This window comes from Rattus rattus, chromosome 8 (assembly GCF_011064425.1).
Source record: "Rattus rattus isolate New Zealand chromosome 8, Rrattus_CSIRO_v1, whole genome shotgun sequence".
In the NCBI taxonomy this organism is placed as follows: Eukaryota; Metazoa; Chordata; class Mammalia; order Rodentia; family Muridae; genus Rattus; species Rattus rattus.
In genome coordinates this window covers 110,528,798-110,551,954 of record NC_046161.1, presented here as the reverse complement: position 1 = coordinate 110,551,954, position 23,157 = coordinate 110,528,798, and the positions used below count along the sequence as shown (strand labels likewise).

Genomic DNA, 23,157 nt, shown 5'->3' with positions numbered 1-23,157 from the left:
AAAAGAAAACAAACCAAAATGAAAAGCAACCCAAAATTAGATGAATCATACCCAGAGTTTTTTTGTAAAGAATTAGTTAACGACATTAAAAAATTAAAATAATTGGGGTTGGGGATTTAGCTCAGTGGTAGAGCGCTTGCTACAGTGGTAGAGCGCTTCAAGGCCCTGGGTTCGGTCCCCAGCTCCGAAAAAAAGAAAAAAAAACAAAACAAAACAAAAAAAACCCTGCTGTGCCTTGCACTAACTGGTTGACCTACATTTTTTAAAAAATATTTATAATTGTGTATCTGTGTTTTGTCTGTGTGTAGGTCTGTGCACACATGAGGATGCCTTAAAGTGTGTCTGATTAGGGGTTGGGGATTTAGCCCAGTGGTAGAGCGCTTGCCTAGCATGCGCAAGGCCCTGGGTTCGGTCCCCAGCTCCGGGGGGCGGGGGGGGGGAAGAGTGTGTCTGATTCTTGAAACTGGAGTTATGATGGTTGTGTGCCTTAACCTGAGTCAGTCCTAAGGCCTAACTTTGCGTGTACTGCTGTGGGGTCAGTGATAGCGGAGTGATGGGATTATTGTAATGACTAGACGGGAAGCAAAGGTGTGTAAGATGCTCAACAGTAAGAGCTCATTTATCATCAGTGTGCACGACAATGACAGTAAAGCAAGACTGGGCACCTCCATGCTCTCCTAACTGAGCAGTTTCTTTCCCCGAAGAATAGCCCATGATTTGAATAATTTGTTCAAGTCTTTATTGTACACCTGTTGTATACCAGGCACTGGTCTGGGTTCACAGGGAAAGCAAACCCAGAAATCCTTCCTTTCCTGAAGTTATATGGTCCTGCTATGATGAAGGATTGCAGGTTGCTAGAGGCTGAAGTGAGAGTGCCAATGTGATTAGGTCAGGGAAAGCCTCACCTCAGGAAGCCTCAGCTCAGGATTGAGGAAAGACCTGAAGGGCATGAAGCAGTAATTGGTGTGTTTGTTGTAGAAAGCTTGTTCTAAGCAGGAACTGAGCGGGACTCTGAGAAGCTTGAGGTAGGTGTGGCAAGAGCAGAGTGAGGTAACACACGGGTGAAGATTCTAGAGATAGTGTAGTTGAGATACAAGACCTTGGCCGTGGGAGTCTCAGTCATTGTAGGAACTTTTCCTTGTGGATGTGTGTGTGCATGTGTATGGGCATGCATGTGGGAGTGGAGGTCAGCTTGTAAGTAAGTTAGTTCTCTTATTCCACTGTGGTGGTCTGAATGACAATGGCCCACATAGGCGCATGTATCTGAACACTTGGTCCTCAGTTGGTAGAACCTTTTGGGAAGGATTAGGCGTGACTTTTTTTTTTTTAAAGATTTATTTATTTATTATAAGTACACTGTAGCTGTCTGCAGACACACCAGAAGAGGGCATCAGATCCCATTACAGATGGTTGTGAGCCACCATGTGGTTGCTGGGATTTGAAACCAGGACCTCAGGAAGAGCAGTCAGTGCTCTTACCTGCTGAGCCAACTCTCCAGCCTATTACCTGAGATTTTTAAATGGAAAATTTCAGAGTAGCACAGTGAGATTGGCTGCAGTGTTCTCACTGCATGTCATGGTTGTCAGTGCTGTTTGTGCTGTCAGCGCTCACTGCTCAGTGCCCATGGCTCGCTTGCCTTCTCTCTCTGTCAGAGGGGATTCCCTGACTAAACCCCGGTATTGTACTCAGCCAGCCCTCAGTGATGGGCCCATGCAGGACCCAGTGATGCTGGCAGGTCTCACATACGTGCCAGAGTTCCCTGATAACAGAACACAAAGCTGCATTTGAAGCTCTACTTTTATTTATTTTCATTTTTATTACTTAAGTACATGAGTGCTCTGTCTGCATGTACACCTGCCTGCCAGAAGGGGGCATCGCATCCCATTACAGATGGTTGGAAGCCACCGTGTTGCTGGGGTCTCTGGAAGAGCAGCCAGGACTCTTAAATACTGAGCTATACCTCAACCCACAGCTCCAGCTTTTGTTTTACATGTGTGTGACACACACACACACACACACACACACACACACACACACACACACACACACAGCATAGGTTGAGTTCAAGATTCTTATGCTTTTAAAAGACTATAATTAGAGGTGTAGTTTACCCACTTAGTTACAATACAAAAGATCTTACTTAATATTAAAAAAAACCGGGGTTGGGGATTTAGCTCAGCGGTAGGGCGCTTGCCTAGCAAGCGTGAGGCCCTGGGTTCGGTCCCCAGCTCCGGAAAAAAAAAAAACAAAACAAACAAAAAAAAAAAAAAAACCCAGAGCTGAGTGTGTTGGCTCCTGCCTGTAATCATATAGTAGTGCATAGTTAGAGGCAGGAGGAGTTCATGGTCATCTCTGTTACAGAGAGAGTTCAAAGCCAGCCTAGGCTATGAGATACTATCTCAGTCAAAACAGCGATGATATTTCTAAACTTAATTTTTAGCCTATTTTAGTTTGTTATTTATTTAACTTTATTTAGAAATAAGATTTCTAAACATCTTAATAATGAGATTTCTAAAATATATTATAATTATGTGTGAAAAATCTCAACATTTGTAGGGTTCTCTAGTACCTCCGGTTGCAGGCATCCTCTGGGAGGGTGGGAAGGCATTTCCCTGTGAGTGAGTGAGTGAGTGGCAACTACAGGTTTCAACTCCAGCGTGCTTTTGCATATGTAGACATGCCGTTCATTATTATGGTTCAGCCTAGCATTTCAGGTCCCTCCTCTCCCCCTCCCAGATAGGACGTCTCTGTAACAGCCCTGGCTGGCCTCGAACTCACAAAGAACCACTTGCCTCTGCCCGGACTAGTGCTGGGATTAAAAGTATGTGTCACCACTCCCGGCTTCAGGTTTTGTTTATAGTTAGTCAGTTTATATGACCCAGAAATAGATTTGAGAATGCTGTAGATACCAGGAGAGAATACTTTGGAAACTTAGCTTGATCACTAGTGAACATATAATACAGATGTGAGATTGTTTTAAACAGAAACTCTGTGTAGGAGAGTCATTGTATCTTCTATGATTTGAAAATTGTTCTTCCCACAATCAGCTTCCTTCAATTACTTGTTTCCAAGAGTTACACAGTGGCCTCTCACTGACAGCAAGGAAGGGTTAAGTTTTCTGTATGGGTTTGTACATAGACGGGAGTCTAAATAAATCATCCATACTTTGTCTAACCCTGTTGTACTCAAGAGAGTAGCAAAAGAAGTTCAGCCTTTAAAAAGCAAATTGCAGGGCTGGAGAGATGGCTCAGTGGCTAAGAGCACCGACTGCTCTTCCTGAGGTCCTGAGTTCAAACCCCAGCAACCACATGGTGGCTCACAACCATCTGAAATGAGATCTGATGCCCTCTTCTGGTGTGTCTGAAGATAGTGACAGTGTACTCATAATATATAATAAATAAATAAAATTAAAAAAAAAAAAAAAAGCAAATTGCAGAGCATTTTGGTAGTATTGGGATAGTATTATTTTGTGTTTTATTAGACAGCTATGCAGATAAAGGCAACCATAAGAGAAGGCAACACAAATGCATTGTCAATCATTTCTCATAAGGTAAGCAGAGAAAAGCATCTATAGTTCCTGCTAAGGAAGGTACAGAAATCAGAAGTGTGCTGCTGGCTTCATATAGTTGAGGATGGCTGCTGGGTTGTCTGAACTGTGAAGTAAATCTTGTTTGTCAGTATGGGACGTCACAGGGAAACTACTAGCATTTGGTAGTAGGTAATTCTAAAGTTCACGTTATTTTGTAATCCTACTAAGAATGCAGAAGGATATATATATATAATCTCCAGACCGCTGCTTCTTCTTCTTTTTTTTTTTTCTTGAGACAGGGTCTCAACCATGTAGCCCTGGCTGGCTTCTAACTGACTGTGTAGACCGGGCTGGTCTTGAATTCACACAGAACCATCTGCCTCTGCCTCTGAGTTCTAGGAGTAAAGGCTGTACTATCATGCCTATCTATCGTGTTCTTAAATTTGTGAGTTGATTTGTAATTTAAGAACAATTAACAGGGCTACAGAGGTTAAGAGCACTGACTGCTCTTCCAGAGGTCCTGAGTTCAATTCCCAGCAACCACCTGGTGGTTCTCAACCATAATGGGATCTGATGCCTTCTTCTGGTGTCTGAAGACGCTATTCATAATAAATAAATAAATAATAAATAAATAGTAAAAAAAGAACAATTAACAAAATTATCAAATTTCTTTTTCTACATTTTTCAAACCCAGAAATCTATAATTATTTCATTTCAATGTAATAAGAATGCTTTTTTCTTATGAATAAAAACATAAATTGTGTAAGATGAAAAAAAATATGCCCATACTTCCTCATTGACTCCTACAAACAGCACCCAGGAGGCAGAGGCAAGCGGATCTCTGAGTTCTAGGTCAGCCTGGTCTACAGAGTAAGTTTCAGGACAACCAGACAACCAGGACTACACAGAAAACCAAACCCTGTCTGGAAGAAAAAAAAAAAAAGACCTCCAAACCCCTAAAACCTATAGAAAGAAAATTATCATCATCATCATTATTTAATGTATTTATTTGGTTTTTTGAGTCAGGGGTTCTCTGTGTAGCCCGGGTTATCCTGGGACTAGCTCTGTAGACCAGGCTATTATGGAACTCACAGAAATCTGCCTGCTTCTGCTTCCCAAGTGCTGGGATCAGAGAGACCAAAGGCAGGCACCACTATCTTCAGCTTATTGTTATCGATTGATTGATTAATTGTGAGGCTGGCTCTCACTATGTAGCCTTAGAGCTCCCCATGTAACCAGGCTGGCCTGGAACCCAGAGATCACCCCACTCTTGCCTGGCAAGTGCTAGGGTTAAAGGCATGGCCCCACACAGGGCACTGACTTAGCTACTTAATGACTACTCACACTTACTTGCAGAAAATGTTAACTGGGTATCCTTTTATTTAGCATTTTGCTCAATACTCTTTCCTGACATTTAGGGTTTTGTTTTGTTGTTGAGATGGGGTTTTACTTTGTAACCTTGGCTAACCTTGAACTCCCTGAGCCTGGGCTGCCTTGGAACCGGATCCTCCTCACTCATCCTGATGAACACTGGATTGTAGCCCTGTAATGACATGATCCGCTGGGGTAGTTACCGACACCCATGGTGGTCAAACCACTCAGAGTTTAATGGCCAGACCAAGGGTGGTCTTGTGCTTCAGAATAGTCTCTTGGTGACCAAGCGTGGGTACAGAATTTTAAAAGGCAAAAACCACAAAGAACATAATTTAAATTAAAGTTAACTTAGGGTAAAAGTAACTTTGAAATGTTTGTTCCTGTCAGGGTGTAATAATTATTTCAGCTATAACATAACAATCTCTTTACTTACACCTTTGTTAGTTTCTTTAGTTTACTTTTTATTTTGGTTAATATATCTGGAACATGGTCAAGGATGTGGCACTCTCAAGTGTATTGCCAAGGCACATGTAACTGCTGGGGAGGTATAGAGGGTTGGGAACTGTCTCAGCAAATACAGAATGTAGTTAGAACAGGATGGTGTTATCCCAGTCCTTTCAGTACCACTGTACTGGCTTCATCTTAGATCGTCCTGTCCTCTGGGGATGCTGCCACCACTGCTGCTACTGCTGCTGCTGATTGTAGTTTTGGAGGACTGAAGAGATGGTTCTGTGGTTAAGAGCATTGCTCATTCTAGAGGATATGGGTTTGATTCCTAACACTTATGTGACAGTTTACAACCCTCTGTAACTCTAGTCCCAGGGGATTCAGTGCTCTGCTCTGGCCTGAAAGCACCAAGTACACACAGTGCACACAGGTACGTGGAGGCAAAACATCCATCCACAGACATGAAATGAAGAACGGAATGTAAAAAGTTTCTCTTTGTGTAGTATGCGTGCACGTCAATGTGTAGCACACATGTGAAGGCAGGTGTCGATGTAGGGTTCCTTCTTTAGTTGTTCTGCACCTTGTATTTGAGACCCAGGTACTTACTGAACCTGGGGTTCATTACTCAATATTAGCTGGTCAGTAGGTTCCAAAGACCCTCCTGTCTCTGTCTCCCCAGCACTAGGACGGCCAACATGTGCTCCCCCAAAGACCCTCCTGTCTCTGTCTCTGTCTCCCCAGCACTAGGACGACCAGCATGTGCTCCCATGCTCAGCTTTCATGTAGTTAATGGGTTTCTGAGCTCTAGGCATCATGCTTTTGTAGCAGGTACTTTATGGATGGACCTGTCTCCCCAACAACACATTTACAGGTGGATTCTGAATCTTATTAAACTCTACTGAAAGTAAAAGCTTGTTACAAGGGAGTCTATGCCTAGGCAGTTTTCCCCCAGAGGAATGGGAACATTGTGAGGTTTGTGTCTGGCAGGGTACCAAGGGCTGTTTTTTTTTTTTTTTTTGGTTCTTTTTTTCGGAGCTGGGGACTCAAGGGCTGTTTTCATTGCTGTAGTTACTCTGCAATACATAAAGCACTCTTCCTCCCACTCAGTTGCCAACAGTTTTTGAAAATGCTTTATATTTGAGAGGAAGATAAGATAATAGAGAAGGAGGGAGGAAATCTAATAATGACTCTTTGCCTGTAGTTTTTAATGTGTTCCCATCTGGGGCTCACTATACAAGAGAACGCTTACCGTATGATCATACTGGTGATTAAAATGTTGGGAGTGGAGCCCATGTAATTTCAGTGAAATTGTAAAGATTGGAGAGCTGGTAGAGAAAATGTGTCGTTCTGTGTTTTGGTGAAGATTTAAGTCCTTTTAACCTTAATACGCTCACCCTAGCCCAAATGATACTTGAGACATACATGTGTTTGAACAGTTTAAATGACTAAAATCACGTAGTGGATAAATTAGTGAATAGTAGCAACCATTAGCCGAGCATGTCTCTGCTGGGCACGTGACTGTGAACTGGAGATTTATTCTATCCCTAGCAGCGAGTGGAGCTGCAGTGTGAATTTGAGTCTGTTTAGTGGTACTGCTTAAAAATGGGCGAGCTTTGAGGAGGGCTTTGAAAAGAGGACATCACAGGGATTAATCTGTAGAAAGAAAGACAGAAGGAAGACACATGATGTGCACGGAGGTGGTGCGGAAATAAATTACATCCAGGATATGGAAAATAAGTGAATGTGCTCAGTCAGCCACCAAGTGCTTAGTGCAGGGTCAAGCAGTTGGGCGGTCTGAGGAGTGACTTGCAAAGGCACATCATGTCATATTTGGGGGAGGAGGATCCCACCTAGGTAAGATGTCAAGATGACCCAGTCAGTCAGGAAGGCAAATGTGGGCCAGAGAGGGGAGGAGGGAGGGATGCTCGGGCAGACGGAGAGTGTTGCTGAGTTTGTGACCCATGGGAAGAGACCATAGACAGTCCAGTTAGTGCATTTTTGGATCTCTGGGGCCTATCCCAGACCCTTGGTTCTGAGTCTATGATCTCCCAGGGATCTTGCTGGGGGGGGGGGGACTCCAAATGTTAGGGAGTTTGTAACTCCTGGGAAAAGACCATAGACTTAGTCCAAGTATAGATAAAGGTTTATTGATGAGCTGCTAGCCGGATAACAGTCTCTGAGCCACATTTGATATTACCATGCAGGAGGGATATGGGGATGGACTTTTAAAGGTGAAAACCACACAGAGACCTTCAGTATCTATAAAGCAAGCAAAAGATTGTTCTATTCTGCCAAGTTAAGTGTTTAAGGCAACTCAAAATTATCTTTGGGAATCTGCTTCAGCAAGTTACAGAAGCAAAAGCAGTCACATAACAAGGAGGTAGGCATGACTGTAGTTTTGAGTGGGATTCACGTAGTCAGGGTGACTGGGAAACATCTTCCAGGGGCTGGAGTCAGAGACGAGCGCTGGTGGGTACCAGGGTGAGCCTAGCGTCAGGTAGAGCTCCTTTAGCTATAGCAAGGAGAGTGTGAATGACATTAAAGGGCTTGATAAATGCCTTGAACTTTCTGTTTGGAAGTTGGCTGCAAGAAGGGAAACCAAGGAACATAAGCTAGGTGAATCAGGGCTGGAGAGACGGCTCAGTGGTTAAGAGCACTGACTGCTCTTCCAGAGGTCCTGAGTTCAAATCCCAGCAACCACATGGTGGCTCACAACCATCTGTAATGGGATCTGATGCCCTCTTCTGGTGTGTCTGAAGACAGCTACAGTGTACTTATATATAATAAATGAATGAATGAATAAATAAATAAATAAATATTAAAGAAGATTATTAGTTCAGCTTCTTCACTGTGGCTGAGCTGCGGTTTTTGAAGCATTGCTTCATTCTCTTTTCAAAATTATTGGATCAGGATGTAGAGGCTGTAGTAGTCTAAGAAAATAAGATGAAGGTTACTTTTTTTGGATACAGAGTCTCTATGTCATCCTGGCTGTTCTAGAACTGGCTATGTAGATCAGGCTGCCTCACAGAGATTCTCCTGCCTCTCTGCCTCCTGAGTGCTAGGATCAGAAGTGTGTGTCATTATACCTGGTTAAAAGTTGCCGTTTTAAAATGTACACTTGGTTACAAGTTTTTGCATTCAGGGTGTTTTGTAATTATCACCAAGAGAAAGAATAAGCCCGGCTTACGACTCAGTCACTTCCACTCACCCTCTCAGCTCCTGGCAGCCACCGTTTTCTCTCTCACTCTGCATGTTCTGAACATCTTAAATAAAGCAAAGCCGCCGATATGGGTTTTTGATGCAGGACTTCACAGAGTTAGACTGGTATATTTTTAGGTTTTCCCATGCCTTAGCTTGTGTCAGTAGTCATTCCTTGGCTCGTGGCTATTATCATATATAGCTGTATTACGGTTATATAGTCCAGCCTCTGCTGCCTTTATCTTGTCTAATGGAACTCCTGCTCCCTCTTTCACTGCATGGATCCTTTGAATTGCATTGAGCCATCCAGATAATTCAAAATCATCTTTATCTCTAAGTTCCTTCCTTCCTTCCTTCCTTCCTCCCTTGTTTGTTTATTTTTGGGACCTGGAACTGACTGTAGCTCAGCCTAGCCTCTTTTTTTTTTCCTTTTTCTTTTTTTTTCGGAGCTGGGGATCGAACCCAGGGCCTTGCGCTTCCTAGGTAAGCGCTCTACCACTGAGCTAAATCCCCAACCCCTAGCCTAAGACTCTTAATCTTTTGCTTGTGCTGCTTGAGTACTGACATTATAGTTGTGCACTTCCATGCTTGGCTTTAGAGCTTTAATTTGGTAATATCTAGCAAGTATTTTTTTAATATTTTCTTTTATATGTAGATGTTTTCCCTGTGTGTATATTTATGTACAGTTGGAAGCCAGAGGAGGGCTTTGAGTCCCTTAGAATTGGAGTTAGAGGTGATTGTGTACTACTAAGTGGGTGCTGGGAACTAGTGCTCTTGACCACTGAGCCATCTCTCCAGCCCTACAGTTGCATGGTGATGATGATGATGATGATGATGATGCTGATGATGATGATGATGTAAAATGCTTGTAGGTTTTGGAGACTAGAACATTTATGTCTTGGGACTGGGGATGTTATTTTATGTATTACATGGAATATAGATGCCTTGCTGCTACTCTACTGCTACCTAAGGCTTTTTCCTCAGACCATTTTCTTTGTTGTTCAGATGAACTATTGATCTTGACTCAAAGTTCACGGATTCTCTCCCCTGTGATTGTACATCATTGAGCTCCCAGCATCCCAGCATGTGCTTTTATTTTAAAAAAAGATTTATTTATTTATTTTATGTATATGAGTTCACTTCAGACACCAGAAGAGGGCATCAGATCCCATTACAGATGGTTGTGAGGAACTGTAATCCTCAGGGTGATGTAGTGTTCAGTGCTCTTGCAATGTTGCTCAGGTCCACTGGGGCCTGCTCCGTGACTGCAGGAGCTGTCCTGGCCTGAAGTGCTGTAAAAGGCTGCTTGCCTTGGCATTGCCACAGGTGTGCACAGACACAGGCAGGTGTGCACCTGCCACTCTTGCAGGTGTAGAGTAGGGACCAGTCCATGCTGCTGGGGTCCTTTGGACCAGTGCTTCTCCTGGATGAGGACAGGGGAATGGCTGACTACTAGTTCTATGCTGAGCTGCCCTTTTTACAGACCTGTAGCCAGAGGGCAGGCTCTTCTAGTTTCCTAGCTTGTATGCTGTCTGTCTGTTCTTTCTCTGGAGTGCAGGCCTCTGCTGTTCAGCTTGGAATGTATGGGAGAGAGGAGAAGGCAGTGAACTCATCATGGACTTTCCCAGTCCTGCAATCTCTAGGTTATCTACCTCCTTTCTGTACCTTCAGAGTCCTTTGGTGGTTATTTTTCAGTTGTTTTTATGGTATTTAGTCTTATGTAGAAAAGAACAAGAAGTATGGGTCTATGCTATCCGACTTCAGAACTAGAATCCTAATGAATTTTCATATTTTACACTGTTCTTTATTGGCTATAGATATGAAATAGCTGAGGCCTTTTTTAAAAAAAATTCTAAACTGCATTTTTCTTTATCTTGTATGTGTGTGTATGAATGTGGAGGTCAGAGGACAGCTTGTTGGAATCAGGTCTCTCTTTTCAACACGCAGTCCGTGGGTTTGAACTCAGCTGTGAGGCTTGTAGGCAGGTGGAACCTTTCCTTACGGCCCTGAGTTCCGAAGTGTATTCTCTGCTCTCAAGGGTGTTTCTCCTTGTCTGTCCTCCACTGTGGGACGGGCAGGCTTCCTTGTCATTGTTGAAACTGCGTGGGGATTTGAAATGCCATGCCTTACGTATGTATCTATTTACTGTGTGTTTGTTTTCAGGGAGTGGAGCAACTGCTGTGGTCCAAGCAGCTTACTGTGCCCCCAAAAAGGAGAGAGTGGCAATCAAACGGATAAACCTGGAGAAGTGTCAGACGAGCATGGATGAGCTCCTGGTATGTATATATCATACTTCCTAAATGGAGAAATATGGTCTTGTAGTTTGACTTATTTTCATTAATGATTATTATAAAATTTATAAAATCAAAGTAAGTTAAAAAATTACTTACAATCTTATGACTCTGAGGATAACTTTTAATACATACTTTTTTCTGGACTGATTATTTTAATTTCCTAGCATTTTTATGATTTTGCTCTTTTTGTATAGTTGTTCTTTACAGGGAATGGCTTGTGCAGCTGTGTGTTTACTCATGTAGGTTTAGTAAATGTGTGTGTAGTATCCACTGACTGTACATAGGTTATCGAGCATGTGTTGTAGTATCGTATGATTGATGTTTGTTCTTATTTATACATATGGTGCTTACTTAGTTCTTACTTCTTTAAGTAATACTGTGGATTTTTGATTCCTAGGTCAAGAATGTTTTAAAAGATGCTGGCCTTAGAGAAACATAGTATCAGTGTGTGCTCTGTACACTGATGTAAGATGAGGAGAGAGAACATGGATCCTTTACCTCTACTTATTTTAAAAACTTGGTTTTTGTTTTTGTTTGGAGACGAGGTCTCACTACATACCTCAGGTTACTCTGGAACTTTCAGACCCACAGAGATCCATCAGCTTCTGTCATCTGAGTGCTGAGATTAAAGGCACGTGTGTGCCACCATGCTGGCTTACAGTCTTCTTTTAGAGTCTGCTCTCACACATTACCCACTAGTGGGTCTGCAAGTGCATAGGTAGGCAGAGTCAGTGCTGGGTCGGTGCTGGGTCAGTGCTGGGTCGGTGCTGGGTGCCTTCCTCAGTTGCTTTCCACTTCACTGTTTGAGGCGAGCCTGGGACGTGCTAACTGACTTGACTGGCTGACAGTCAGGCCCCGGCATCTTCCCAGAGCTAGGATTAAAGCATGTGCTGAGTCATGCTTTTATGTTGGTTCTGGGGATTGATATTCTCTATCCCCCCATTCCTAAAAGAAGCAACCTCACAGGGATTGTTTTGTGTTTCTGGTATATTCTTGGATTAGCAGTACAGTTTAAGAATATAGCCTTGAGTAGGCTATATAGTGAGTTTCAGGACAACCAGGGCTATGTAGAGAGACCTTGTCTCAGAGTAATACATAGTAAGTGCTTAGCAAGGAAGATTAGCTTTGAAAATCATATTTTGAGACAGGGTCTCTCTTTATCATACTGGTGGTCCTGGAATTTTTTTGTAAACCAGCTTGGCCTTGGGGCTTCAGAGATCTGCCTGCCTTTGCCCCCTAAGAACTGGGATTAAAAGTGTGAGCTACCATGCTTAGCTCATTTCATATTTATTAAAATTTTGTTATTATTTTTGCAGAGTTAGCAGTCAGATCTGGGGTGTGTATGCTAGTAAATGCTGCACTGCTGAGGTTTATATCCTGTGAGTTGTTCTTTGCTTGTTTTGCTTAACGGAGAAATAGATCAGCCCCTTGGTGGGCTTTCCCAAACGGTATGGTATTCAAAAGCAGTACTCTGCCATATTGGGTGTATTGATATTTTTATTTTATAGTGATTTTTTCCTGAGTATTTACAGTGGGGCTTGAGAGTTGGTGCAATGATTAAGAGCCCTTGTTGCTCTTCTAGAGAACCCACTCAGTCCCCACATGGCAGCCACCATAGGTAACTCCAGTCATAGGGGATCTGATGCCCTTTTACCTCCATCAACACCAGGCATGCGTGCAGTATACATGTAGACAGAAAATTTATACACATAAAGTAGTAAAATAAAGGTAAAGTATATTTTAAAATGGTATATGCAGTTAGTGACAGAAAAGTCGGGGGTAGGCTAAAAAGGCATTTACTGATGATGACCTGAGTTTAACCTCTAGGGCCCACAGGGTAAAGATGGCCTCTGATGTCTGTCCATCTGATGTCCGTCTGTAAGCACAGCATGGCGGTATGCATGCATGCTCATGTGCACAGAAGAAAGCAGTGGTTGCTGTAGTCATTGGTCACCTCGGTAGGAGAGCATTGGTTGGGGGGAGGCTTGTAATCCTACTTCAAGACCTTGGCGGAACAGTTGTACTAGTATCTTAGGGCACCGTTTGAACCTTGGGCCAGCAGTGATGATAAAAGCAGTAGGTGAATTTTGAATTAATTCTGTTAAAATAAAAATATCTCCCCTTAGTAAAACTGTAATTTATGAATTCCAGTGTGTGGGTGCTGAGGAGATGGCTCAGTAGTTAAGAGACTAGGACCTAGGTTTAGTTCTTAGCGCCCAGCTGTAACTCTGAACTGCAGTTCTAGGATACCTGATGCTTTTGGCCGTGAAGGTACCAGATTCACGTGTCATGCACTAACATACATGCTCACAGATTTCATACAAATAAAAAACAAGATATACCACTGTCTCTCTGCCATTTGCTTTTTTTGGTCGGAGGGTGTTTGTGTACAGTTTGTACTCTGAGTATGTAGAAGGTAGGGCCTGAGGATTAGGAATTCAAGGTCATACTCAGCCACATAGTGAACTTGAGGCTAATCTGGGCTAGGCAAGATCCTGAGCCCTGTATTAGGGTTTTTATTGATGTGAACAGACATGATGACCATGGCAGCTCATAAAGGGAAACATTTTACTGGGGCTGGCTTACAGTTCAGAGGTTCAGTCCACTGTCACCGTGGTGGGAGCATAGTGTCATGCAGGCAGACGTGGTTCTGGAGAGGTAGCTGATAGTTCACATCTGGATTGGAAGGCAGCGGTGGAGAGAAAGACAGACCCTGGACTTGGTCTAAAAGCTCAGCGCTCAATCCCCAGTGACACACTTCCTGCAACAAAGACACAAATCTTCAGCAAGGCCACACTTGATAGTGCTACTGTGGTAGTCAGGCATTCAGATCTGTTAGTGTAAGGGGGCATTCTTATTCAAACCACCACACCCCCAAACCCATTTATTATTTTCATTTATTTACATTATTTTAAGATAGGTTTTTGTTTGACGTGATGGATTCCATTGAAACAAGTAGTTTTTGTTTTGTGAGCATGTTTTCAAATGTGGTTACAAGGTTTTCACACTCTTTGTTTTAGTTAACTATCCCCCAACCACCTCATTTCTTCCATCCCCCATCTATGCTCTGCTTAACCCTTTCTACTTAAAAAAGAAAAACAAAACAAAAAACCAAACAAGGCTGGTGAGGTGACATAGCTCAGGAAGTGCATGAAGGCCCGGGTTTGATCTGGGTGTGAGATTTGCAGGAAAATGGATGGAACTAAAATAACTGTATCAAGCGAGGGAACCCAGGACAGAAAAGCAAATGCTGCTTCATTGTGCATCCCTGCTTGACATTCCTAAGTTTGTGTTCAACTTGGAGTTCCTGTAGAAACCGGGAAACTAGGAAAAGAGAGAGAGAGAGAGAGAGAGAGAGAGAGAGAGAGAGAGAGACAGTGTGTGTGTGTGTGTGTGTGTGTGTGTGTGTGTGTGTGTGAAGGTCAGAGGTCAGCCTTGGCATTTTTGCTTGGCAGCTGTCAGCAGTAGCTTTTGTGTTTGATTTAAAGATCCCAGTCTTTTAACATTAAGAAAAAAGCTTTATTTGTATGAGTGTTGCCTATATGCTTGTGTACTGTGTGCCTGCCTGGTTCCCCCACAGGCCAGAAGAAACATCATTAGATTCCCCTGGGACTGGAGTTACTGAGACACACACGTGTGAGACACATGTTGGTGCAAATCTAAGTCCTCTGAAAGAGCAGCTTGTGCTTAACTGATGAGCCAGGTCCCTTCAACATCGTTTCTGAGGCAGAATCTCACTGGCGTGCAGCTCACAGGTTAGGGGAGGTTAGTTGGCCAGTGAGCTTTAGAGATCCCGTTAGCTCTTCCTCTGTTGGTGCTGGGATTACCAGGGCATGTCACCAAGCCTCAGGTAAATTCTAGGATTCAACTCAGGTCCTCTTTTCAATATCTGTTTTAGGTCATAAGGCCTATTAGTTTCATTTTGTTTTGTTTTTGTTTTTTGAGATAGGGTTTCTCTGTGTAACCCTGGCTTTTTTGCAACTTGCTCTGTAGACCAGGCTGGCCTGGAACTCAGAGATTTGCTTGCCTCCTCTGCCTCTCTCTAGTGTGCCACCTCCTTTTTTTTTTTTTTTTTTTTTTTTTGGTATAATTTTTTTTTTTTTTTTTTTTTTTTTTTTTTTTTTTTTTTTTTTTGCTGAATTGGTAGTTAATTAATGTTTGATTTTGGTTTTTTCTTGGAATTTTTTGTTTTTTCCTTTTTTTTTTTTTTTTTTTTTTTAAAGTTCAGTGTTTATAATTTTTTTAATAGTTTTTTTTTTTCTTTTTTTTCAGAGCTGGGGACCGAACCCAGGGCCTTGTGCTTGCTAGGCAAGTGCTCTACCACTGAGCTAAATCCCCAACCCTTATATATTTTTTAAAGAATTATTTATTTATATATATGAGTACACTGTCACTGTCTTCAGACTCACCAGAAGAGGGCATCAGATCCCATTACAGATGGCTGTGAGCCACCATGTGGTTGCTGGGAATTGAACTCAGGACCCCTGGAAGAACAGTCAGTGCTCTAACCGCTGAGCCATTTCTCCAGCCCCCAGTGTTTATATTTTTTGAGGGGGACCTATAAATTATGTACAACTCACAGCTGTCCACTGGACAGTTCACTGAGGTAACGGGGCCCTCTGTGTAGGTAGTAATAGTGACAGAAGAATAAAAACCTCAAATTTCTCAGACAGAAAATGTGTTAGTACTGGTTCAAGAACTTCATGAGGCGTAGTTTTTCTATATGGATGAAGAACTGACTGAATTCTCTGAATGGGAAGTTGTGTAAATCATAGAAATTAAGGTGAGTTTCATAAACAAAGAAAGCCATCATTAAAAAGGAATGGGAGGGGCCGGAGAGATGGCTCAGGTTAAGAGCAGGAGGTGCTCTTCTTCCAGAGGACCCAGATTCATTTCTACCCCACATGGCAGCTCACAAGTGTCTGTAACCCAAGTTCCAGGTGATCCAACTCACACATAGACATAAATCCAGGCCGAATACCAGTGCACATGAAAATTAATAAATAAGAATTACCTAAAAAAATGGAGCAGGGAAGGTGGTGGTGACTCACTTCTTTAATCCCAGCAGCACTCAGGAGGCAAAGGGAGGCAGATGTCTGAGTTCTAGCTCAGCCTGGCCTACAGAGCAAGTTCCAGGGCAGCAGGGCTACACAGAGAAACTCGTCTCAAAACAGTAACTACAACAACAGCAGCAACAACAACCAAACCAAGAATGGAGGTTGGGACAAGTTTAAAAGCTAGAGGTGCAGTGCAGTGTTACGGTGCCTGTCTGTTATGTCAGGCTAGAGGTGCAGTGCAGCGTTACAGCGCCTGTCTGTTATGTCAGGCTCCAGGTTCAGTCCTAACTAATAAATTAAATGAAGCTGTGCCAGGCGTGGGAGTGCACACCGTTGATCCTCTTCTATGGAGGTAAAAGCAGGTGGAGCTCACTGAGTCCAGGCCGGCCTGGTCTACAGTTAGACTCCATCTTTTAAAAGATGAGAGAAAGGAAGAAAAAAGAAAGCCATTAACTGACTGTAAAACACTTTGAAGAAGCAGTCTCGCCAGCAAGGGTAGATTAGGTAGGTCATAAGGAGGGTGTTGGAAACTTAAGTGAGAATGATACACACTTGCATGGCATTTGTGTTTGTTCAGAGAGAAAAGGCATAACTGGGACAGGTGTTGTCATGGTGGAGGGAGATTCTGACGCCTTTAGAAGAGGAGGGTTGTTGAGGCTCTTTATTGTCCTTGGTAGTCTCCTGCTAGAAAACTCTGGAAATAAGCAGTTTCTCAGGCTCAGCTCAGAGGGTAGCCCACCACACAAAGCTGCAGCTGGCACACTGCATGTCACTGCTGTCCCCGGCCTCCCTCCCTCAGCAGCTGCAAGTCTGCTGTTGACAGCTCCTCTTTACCTTTGGCTCCTCCCTTTCCTCTGTGTTGCCTTTTTAACTTTGAAACTGGAAATTGAACCTTGGCCTGGCATGTGCTAAGCAAGTGCTCTCTCACTGAGCCGCTGATTTTTAAGCCTTTAAAGACAGTTGAAGATTTGTAAGAGCCCTGCTGCTCTCTCTACTTCCCCTAGTATCAATGTAATGTAGGGCTCTTGCCATACCTAAGAATGAGCTGTTGTTCTTCCAGTACCGCTAACTCATAAGGAGAATAGTTGCTTCTATTTCCTAAATTGCAGCCAGAGTGATTTGTGAAAACATATATGGTTAGACCTTTGATGTCTTCTAGCTGTTAGGGTAAAGGCTAAATTTTTTTTTTGGTTCTTTTTTTCGGAGCTGGGGACCGATCCCTGGGCCTTGCGCTTCCTAAGCAAGCGCTTTACCACTTAGCTAAATCCCCAACCCCTAAATTTTTAATATACTCAAAGGTTCTTTATTATCTGGTTCCAGATAATAAACAATGGAAAGATTTTTCCCAGTCGGTGCAGCAGGACTTCAGAGAGCTTGCTGATTGTACCTCCTAGTTGTGTCTCTCTAGTGGACTCTTGATGTCTAATACTTTTCTTTATCAAGCTATTTATTTTTCTATTGGCATGGTACTCTTTAATTTCTTTACCAGTCTGTCGGTTTTATGGGGATTTGTGGTGGTCAGCAGTTGGGCCTGGCGTAGTTGGTACACGTAATAAATACACGTAATAAATGCACGTATGAGCTGCTCAATCAAGCGCCTTTGCAGTGATCATTGTGCTGCTGTTTGCTTCTTTGCATTTCAGTCAGGGATTCACAGTAGCCCTGGCTGGCCTGGACTTCTGTGTAGACCAAGTTGGCCTTGAACTCAACAGCTCTCTGTGCTTCCCTTCCAACTGCTGTGATTAGAGGCATGTCCCATCATGCCTGGCCTGATATCAATTAAAAAAAAAAGACTTAGTATTTTAAAAATTATGTGTATATTTGTGTTGTATATGATGGCGGGCATGTGCACATACATGTAGGTGTCTGCAGAGGTCAGAGATACTAGATCCCTTCAAGTTGGAGTTAATGTCTGTTGTGAGCTGCCCAATGTGGATACTGGGAACAAACTCAGGTCCTCTGAAAAGAGCAGGCAATATACATTTTTAACTGCAGCCATCCCTCTAGCCCTTATACAACTAGCTTTTATCCCATACTGGGCTCTAATTTCCTCTTGAACTTGTGGATCTTTAAGACCCTTTGCTGACTTGAATAGGAGGTAGACTTGCAGATCAGCGCTCCAGCTGTTGGGGGCTGGGAGTTCGTAACTAGATGTAAAAGACAATGGAATGTCAGGCTAAGAAAAGGGAGAAACGGACCTTTCCTGGGTTTGGATGGAGATTTTCTAGGGAGGTTATTTTCTGTGGTTGGGTAACATTTGACATTGGCATGGGATTATGCTGAAGTTAGGGGTTATCTTGGCAGTCTTTTAGTAGCCACCTGAGCTCCAACCGCTTCAATTAGAACAACTTCTGCCTTGCTGGTGTCCTGTCCTCAGAAATAGTGTAGGGCAAGGCCAGCAAGGCAGTGAAGCAGTTGTCCCTTAAATATGTCTCTCACATCGTGTCATACTTCAGTATTCCTATGGGTTGGGAATATGGCTCAGTGGGTCTGGGGTGGAGGTCACTTGCCTTCTGTTCCACTCTGCTGCTACTTCCTCACAGTCTGTAGGGCTAACCTGAGCTCCTAGCTCCTCCAGACAGATTCTTCACCACCCTTCCGTATCTTAGCTGGCTTTTCCTGTTGGTTCTTGTAATATTAGATATCATCACTAATTTATCATGTACATGCTGTGCATCTTTTCCTTTTTACATGCACGTCTTACCTGAAGTCCTGTCTAACCATAAATAGGCAAGTCCGTCTGTCCATCCTTCCTTCCTTCTTTCTTTTCCTTTCCTATTTACTGAGGTTTAGAAGTTAAGGAACCCTGCAAAAGCCTCTGCTGGTGTCTTTAGGGCTTGCAAAATATGTACAAGGTCTTTGCTACAAATAAATTTGCATTTAACTAGAAAAGATGAAAAAATAACATTTGCTGAACATTTCATTTATTATTTTTAAAGAATGAAAAACCTTTCTATCCCAAGAATAGAAGGCATGTATGAGTAAATGGAAAGCCGTATAAAACTTTCCTCTCAACAGATTTCTCCCATTCAACAAATATTTATTAGAGGTGTACATGTGTGTCAGGCACAATGGTAAATGCAGAGAATACTCCTAGTTTTTTGTTGCGCTTACAGTTCTGTGAGGAGGTGTGCACAGAAAATAACTAGGCAGTGAGTGTAGGAGCTAGAGATGACTCAGTGGTTCTGAGCGTTTGCTATCCTCCTGGAGGGCCTGAGTTCAGTTCTTAGGACACAAGGCAGGTGACTCACAACTGCCTGTAACTGTAAGAGCTCCAAGTGATCTATTGCCCTCTTCTGACTTTGATAGGAACACACACACACACACACACACACACGTGCGCGCGCGCGCGCACGCACCCCAAATAAGAATAATTTAGGTTCCATTTTTTTTTCTTTTTTTCGGAGCTGGGGACCGAACCCAGGGCCTTGCGCTTCCTAGGCAAGCGCTCTACCACTGAGCTAAATCCCCAACCCCGTAGGTTCCATTTTTAAAGAGTTTTTTTTTTTTTTTTTTTTTTAATTATATGAGCACACCATAGCTGTCTTCAGACACACCAGAAGAGGGCATCAGATCTCATTACAGATGGTTGTGAGCCACCATGTGGTTGCTGGGATTTGAACTCAGGACCTCTGGAAGAGCAGTCAGGGCTCTTAACCACTGAGCCGTGTCTCCAGCCCGTGTAGGTTTTATTTTAAGCAATACATGTATGTGTATGTATACATGTATGTCTGAGAGTGAGTGTGTGTGTGTGTGTGTGTTTGTATGTGTGTATGTTGGACATTGAACTACGAATCTGGTACATGTTAGGCAAGTGCTCTCCTAATGAGCTTACATCTTCAGCTCTAAGATGGTTGGGAAAGACAGGATTCAGTAACTGTTATTTTTATGAGAGAGGGTTTTATGTAGCCTTAAGGGTGGCCTTAGAACTCTAGTAGGGGCTGGAAGACGAGGTTAGTGGTTAAGAGCTCTGGCTGCTCTTCCAGACGACCCAGGTTCAACTTCAACTCACATGATCACTCACAGCCGCCCATAACTTCAATTCCAGGATCTCATGGCCTTTTCTGACCTCCACAGGCACCAGGCACTTACAGATATACATTCAGACAAAATACTCATACTCATAAAATAAAATAAATATTTAAGACAAATCTCTATGTAGCTGAATCTGTCCTTTAGACTCTTATTTCTCTTACCTTCCCCTTCCAGGTGCTAGGACTGCACACATGTGCCATCACGTGTGGGAATCTTATTCTTGCCTTCATGTAGCCCTCAGTCTGAAAGAACCAGACAATTAAGCACATGACATACCGTGTAGTATTTATGTGCTTTGAGGGGAGAAGGTGCACAAGAAGGTGCTTTGAAGTTATGGGCTCTTGGAACTTCTGGTCTAAGGCCTCTCCCATCCAGAAAGAATAAAGTTGTTACAGTGCCTTTGATGATGATGGTGGTGGTGGTGGTGGTGGTGGTGGTGGTGGTGGTGGTAGAAGAAGCAGAAGCAGCTACGGCATCACCTGACGAACCGTGATGCCTGGAAAAATGGTAAAAGTGCGTCCACTGAAACCAGATTCCTAAGTGAAGATGCTGTGGGACTGTGTGATACAGAGGGAGCTGTAGGTTCAAGGTCCAGAGACAGAAGCTTGAAGTCGGTGTCTGCGTCATAGGAGTGGGGCGGGGGAGAGGGTGAGAACAGAGGGGCTGGCTTCACTCAGTTCTTTAAAGCATTTGTGATCCTTTGTTCATTTACATTTCGTAACCCAAGGTAGAATTAGGCTTTGGCACAGGGTCCACTACTCTGCATTTAGTTTATAACCTTGTCTATTTCAGTGTATTTCTCTTTGGTGTAAAATTAAGTCTTTTCACAAAAATTAGGCCACCTGATACCTTTTTAAGACAAAACAACGCCACAGACAGAAGTCCCTTCCTTCTGTTTATTAGTAATGACTCACTGTGGGCCTGACTTCTAAGATGGCTGTTCAGGGATGCCTGTGTGATAAGCAGCGTGTGTCTGTGTGTCCGTAGTCTCAGATCCTCAGTGCAGTGTGTGCAAGGGGTAGGGTCAGCAGTGACGGACGGAAACCTCCACACTTTCTCACTTAGCCTCGAGGGGAAGGTGGGGGTTTTGAGACAGGGTTTCTCTGTGTAGCCCTAACAGGTCTGGAACTCACTCTGGAGGCCAGGCTGGCCTCAAACTCAGAGATCTGCTCGCCTCTGCCTCCCTTCTGCTGGGATTCAAGGCGTCCATCACAGCCACCTGGCTTGGTTTAGCCTTTTGAGACAGGATCTGGCCTCCTGTGCATCTTGGTCAGACTGTCCACTTCCTTTCCTCAAGTGCCAGGATTGGAGACGTGTGCAGCTTGGCCTGACTCCTAGTTCCAGTTTAGCCTTCAGGAAGAAACTAGTTCCTTGGAAATCCCAGGAAAGACTGTAACGTAGTTTTGGGGTGGCCAGATCTAGACTTGCTTATTGGTAGGGATTGCTTTAAGCTGGAATTTAGTCAATGACCGTGTATTTTTTTCTTTGTAGAAAGAAATCCAAGCTATGAGTCAATGCCATCATCCTAACATTGTGTCTTACTACACATCCTTTGTGGTAAAAGATGAGCTGTGGCTGGTCATGAAGCTGCTAAGTGGAGGTGAGTAGACTGCAGTAGAATGCTAAGTTTCATTAAGTTAAAATTTTAATATTTTCCAGCATTCAAGAGGCAGAGGCAAGCAGAACTCCGTGAGTTCAAAGCTAGCCCGATCTACATATCAAGTTCCAGGTCAACTAGAGCTACATATACAGTGTGATCCTATCTAAAAAAATCAATGAATAAAAAGTTTTCTCATCCTGATAGGGTTTTGTGGATATTTTGCATTTGAGGAGATACTGAGAGTGTAGTTTCAGTGAAACAGATGCTAGTGTGTAGCTGTGGTAGGTTAACACTTTTCCATTTGGCTGTTTTGCCTTTCTTTTCCTCCTCCTTTCTTTCAGGACGTAAACTGATTGAAAAATTTTGTTCATTTATGTTGATTTATTTGATTCTTCTGTTTGATGTCACTCATAGTCTGTGTTTCCATTTCTAGCTTACTGAGTGTAGATCGAAAGCTTGATCAGATTCAGGCTGAGTATCCCAGACCTGCAGTGTTCATTCCACAGTGCTCCACATCAGGAAGTGCTTACTCTCTAAGTGGGTCTTTAATAGTACTCTTAGTTTTGTTTGCTTAAGGTTGTGACAACACAGGCCTCTCGATGAAAACCATTTTCCTAGTGGTTATCAGGTAATCTGTGAGATGAAACTTTGGCATTATTTTCTATATCCGTGTAGGACTTACATTTTTATTATTTTAGCATTTAGTCCTTGTTTAAATCATATAATTCATTAGAAGTTATTTTTATTATTGCATTTTTTCTTTTGTAAATATGCTTTTTCTTTTTTAAGATTTTTTTTTTTTTTTTTTTTTAATGTGAGTACACTGTCTCTGTCTTCAGACACACCAGAAGAGGGCATCAGATCCCATTACAGATGGTTGTGAGCCACCATGTGGTTGCTGGGAATTGAACTCAGTACCTCTGGAAGAACAGTCAGTGCTCTTAACCACTGAGCCATCACTCCAGCCCCCTGATTGTTTTTGTTTTTCTAAAGGAGGAACCCTGCCTTATTAACTGGGGCTCTTTAATCTCTGCTATGGTTCCCATTAAAAAGGCAGAACAAAAAGATTGAGGGCAGGCAAGATGGCTCAGCTGGTGAAACACTTGCTGGGAGGTGGAAGCCTAGTGTCTCCGTGGGTCTCTGGGACCTGTGCAAAGGCTGACTGAGAGTGCAGCTCTGCGAGGTGTCTGGACCACATGTGCACTGCAGCACGCATGCCTGCCGGCCCTCAGGAGCAAAGGAACAGTCCGATGTGTTTTAAGAATTGATTGTTGGCCTCGAGAGAGATGGCTCAGTAGTTAAGAAAACTTGTTGCTGAAGACCGATTCCATTTCTAGCACCTACATGGTAGCTTCAACCATCCATAACTCCTGTTCCTGGAGATCCAGTGCTTTCTTTATACACTCAAGGAAAGTACTCACATAAAGCAAATCTAAAATAACTTTAGAACAGCTGATTGTTGAGCTGGGTGTGATGGCTCACGCCTGTAACCTGAGCGTGTAAGAGTCTATGGCAGGAAGGTTTCAGGTTTGGAGCAAGCTTAGAATAGAGCTTGTTCCTTGCTATTTGATTCCAGCTCTCTCTCACCGTCCCCTCCCCCTCTCTGTGTTTGTGTGTATGTTC

The 23,157-nt window shown here is 43.1% G+C and overlaps 1 protein-coding gene across 1 annotated transcript in view; it reads left to right on the top strand.

Moving 5' to 3' along the window:
• The window catches only part of Oxsr1 (oxidative stress responsive kinase 1), an 89,472-nt gene that overhangs the window by 6,950 nt on the left and 59,365 nt on the right, over positions 1-23,157 (top strand). Inside the window, exons 2-3 of the mRNA XM_032911108.1 lie at positions 10,712-10,824; positions 21,426-21,534. Coding sequence (XP_032766999.1) covers positions 10,712-10,824; positions 21,426-21,534 — 222 coding nt within the window. The remainder of the gene's footprint in view (positions 1-10,711; positions 10,825-21,425; positions 21,535-23,157) is intronic.